Source organism: Fukomys damarensis, unplaced genomic scaffold, assembly GCF_012274545.1.
Source record: "Fukomys damarensis isolate Sample0158 unplaced genomic scaffold, DMR_v1.0_HiC HiC_scaffold_3, whole genome shotgun sequence".
Classification (NCBI taxonomy): Eukaryota; Metazoa; Chordata; class Mammalia; order Rodentia; family Bathyergidae; genus Fukomys; species Fukomys damarensis.
This window is the reverse complement of record NW_022900915.1, coordinates 17,178,912-17,181,279: the sequence shown is the minus strand read 5'-3', so window position 1 is coordinate 17,181,279 and position 2,368 is coordinate 17,178,912. Positions and strand designations below refer to the sequence as shown.

General features: G+C 53.5%; 1 protein-coding gene across 1 annotated transcript in view; it reads left to right on the top strand.

Annotated features, from left to right (window-relative positions):
- The first annotated feature begins 2,206 nt into the window (after positions 1-2,206).
- Positions 2,207-2,368, top strand: part of Pura (purine rich element binding protein A) — a 935-nt gene continuing 773 nt past the window's right edge. Inside the window, exon 1 of the mRNA XM_010613913.3 lies at positions 2,207-2,218. Coding sequence (XP_010612215.1) covers positions 2,207-2,218 — 12 coding nt within the window. The remainder of the gene's footprint in view (positions 2,219-2,368) is intronic.

The window sequence follows — 2,368 nt, the reverse complement described above, 5'->3', positions numbered from 1 at the left end:
TGAAGTACCTGATGCTGAATAGAATGAGGCTCTTACTATGAGAAAAAAAGAAGCCGCAAATACCTAACAGGTTTGCCCAAGAAGAGAAAGGATATTTTAGGGGCTGTGAGGGCTCATGTATTATCAAGATTTATGCCTTAGACTGTTCTTGGTTTCTTGATCAGCATCCCGCTCCCACTATGTAGTCATTTTTTCTGAAGCTTAAGAGTAGGGGAGGCAAGTCTTACTTTGGGGAAAAGGGAGAGATGTTCAATGGGAGAGGAACCTACAGATGAAATAGGCACACTTTCAGGATGAAGTCAGCAATCCCTGCATCAGAAAGCCAGAGACAAACCTGCATAATCCTCCTAGACCCTTACAGAAGGTGATGGGAGGATATGGGGACACTGACAAGGGTTCCCTGGAGATAGGCCTTAGCCCTTGCAAGAGGCAGTGTAAGCACTTACTATCTACCTGGAAGTTGTAAAATAGGCCCTAGATTAGGCATGAGGTCTAGGAAGAAAGAAATCAATGATTTCGGACCCCCCCCCCCCACTTCTGAACTCCTTTCCATTACCAGAGAAGATCGAGTGTAGCTATCACCCTCCAAAAATTCATTGGCTAATTAATGGTTGGTAGCCTAGCTGTCTGCATAAAAAGCAGCAACCATTTAATGTTTTATTGGGAGAGGGGGTTCTCAACACGTTTCTGGGAGGAAGAGTAAAAGGGGCAAGCAAGGGAACCTGCTTTAATGAATCCCGTAAGGAACTGCGTTTCCCAGGAAATTCCTGACATTTTTAGCTCATGAATTTCCGAAAGCCTTCTTGGGTTTCTACTCCATTCTGGGTCCTTCCAGAGAGGAAGAATAGTGGGTTAGGGTCTAAATGCCCAGCGGGGCCTGTTTCATCCGCAGAGCTGGCCGACAACCCAGGCTGCGCTCTGCCCTGAGCAGGGTGTCCCCCTTGCCCAAATCTCAGAAGGGGGGGCAGACTGGCAGCTGTTGTCCCAAGGGGGCTGATTGCAGGTTTTTGGGTGAATGTGGGGTTTCTTTTTGATTGCTGTTTGGGAGTAAAGGCAGAGCCTGCGGGAATAAGCACTGCGGGCACCCAGGCCCTGGTGCGGCTACTGTCCTCTACTCAGCTCCCCCCGCCGGTGAGTGCGCCCGCCCGCCCGACTGTGCGGGGCTGCGGTTGGGGGGAGGGGGGAGTGGGAGCATCTGAGGCCAGAGCCGCTGCCTTGCGCGGGGAGGGGGAGCGGCGGGAGAGAAGGGAGGGAGAGGGGAGGGACAGGCTAGGTGTCTGCTGCTCCGCGCCACTGCTGCTGGAGTCCCGTCCTCATCCCCAGCAGCCCTCTCCGCAGCTAAGGGTTACCACCAGCGCACTGCCTCCTTTTCCTCGCCTGCCTCTGCGGCCAGGGGGCCTGAGTTCTGTGGTAGGAGACAACCAAGCTGGGTGACAGGCAGGCCTGTCTGGATTTGGGTCTGGGTTTGGCTGAGGCCCGCATGGGAGGGGTGGCAGTGACTCGGTGTCCCCTCTCTGCGGCTGGCTCTGCTGCGCTGCGCAGGCCCCTCCCCCTATATCCTCCCTTTGGGGGTCACCGGAAAGCGAAGCCCAGTCCTCTTCCCTGTACTTAGTATGGCAGAACCCTTCTCACACTAGTCCCGAAACTCCCTGGGTCAAGGCTGCTTAGGGTCTGGCCAACAGCGACAGCCACAGTGGTGCTAGTGGTGGCACAGTGGCGGCAGCAGAGCTGCGACGCGGCTCGTCCTGCTCCCTCCCCACCCCCAGCCAGGGGTTTAGGGTGAGGGCTAGTGGGTGGGCGCCGCCTGTCGGGCAGGCGGAAGGGTGGACTGGGGGCTGGCATGGGGAGGGGGCACATATCACGTGCTGGCGGGCGGGTGGGCGCGTACAGTAGGGCGCCCTGCTACTGTACTGGGGAGTCAGTGCCCTGTTACCGGGTCTCGTCTGTCTCGTCTCTCCCGCAGATCTCGCGAGAGTGGCTGACTGGCTGTGGGGGTTGCGGCGGCAGCAGGCGGAGCCGGGGAGGGAAAAGCAGCGGCGGCTGAGGCGACTGAGATTTTTCTAGAAATATGCTTAACCATTTAAATTGCATTCTAAGTATGTTTTAACAAACGAAAAAATGGGATGGATGCATATTTTGAAAATAAATGTTTTTTAAGTTGACAATTGCCTTTAAGAGATTTTTGAGCATTAAAGCAACTTATTACATGGACGCTCATGTACTTCTATACAAATTGTAGGGGGACAGTTGGGAAAGGGGGTATACGTAGTAAGGGAAGGCATTGCAGGAATACATTTTTTACATCACTTCATTCCTTGCATTATACTTGATGCACATTTCTAATCTTGTTTTTTGTTTTTTTTTTTTT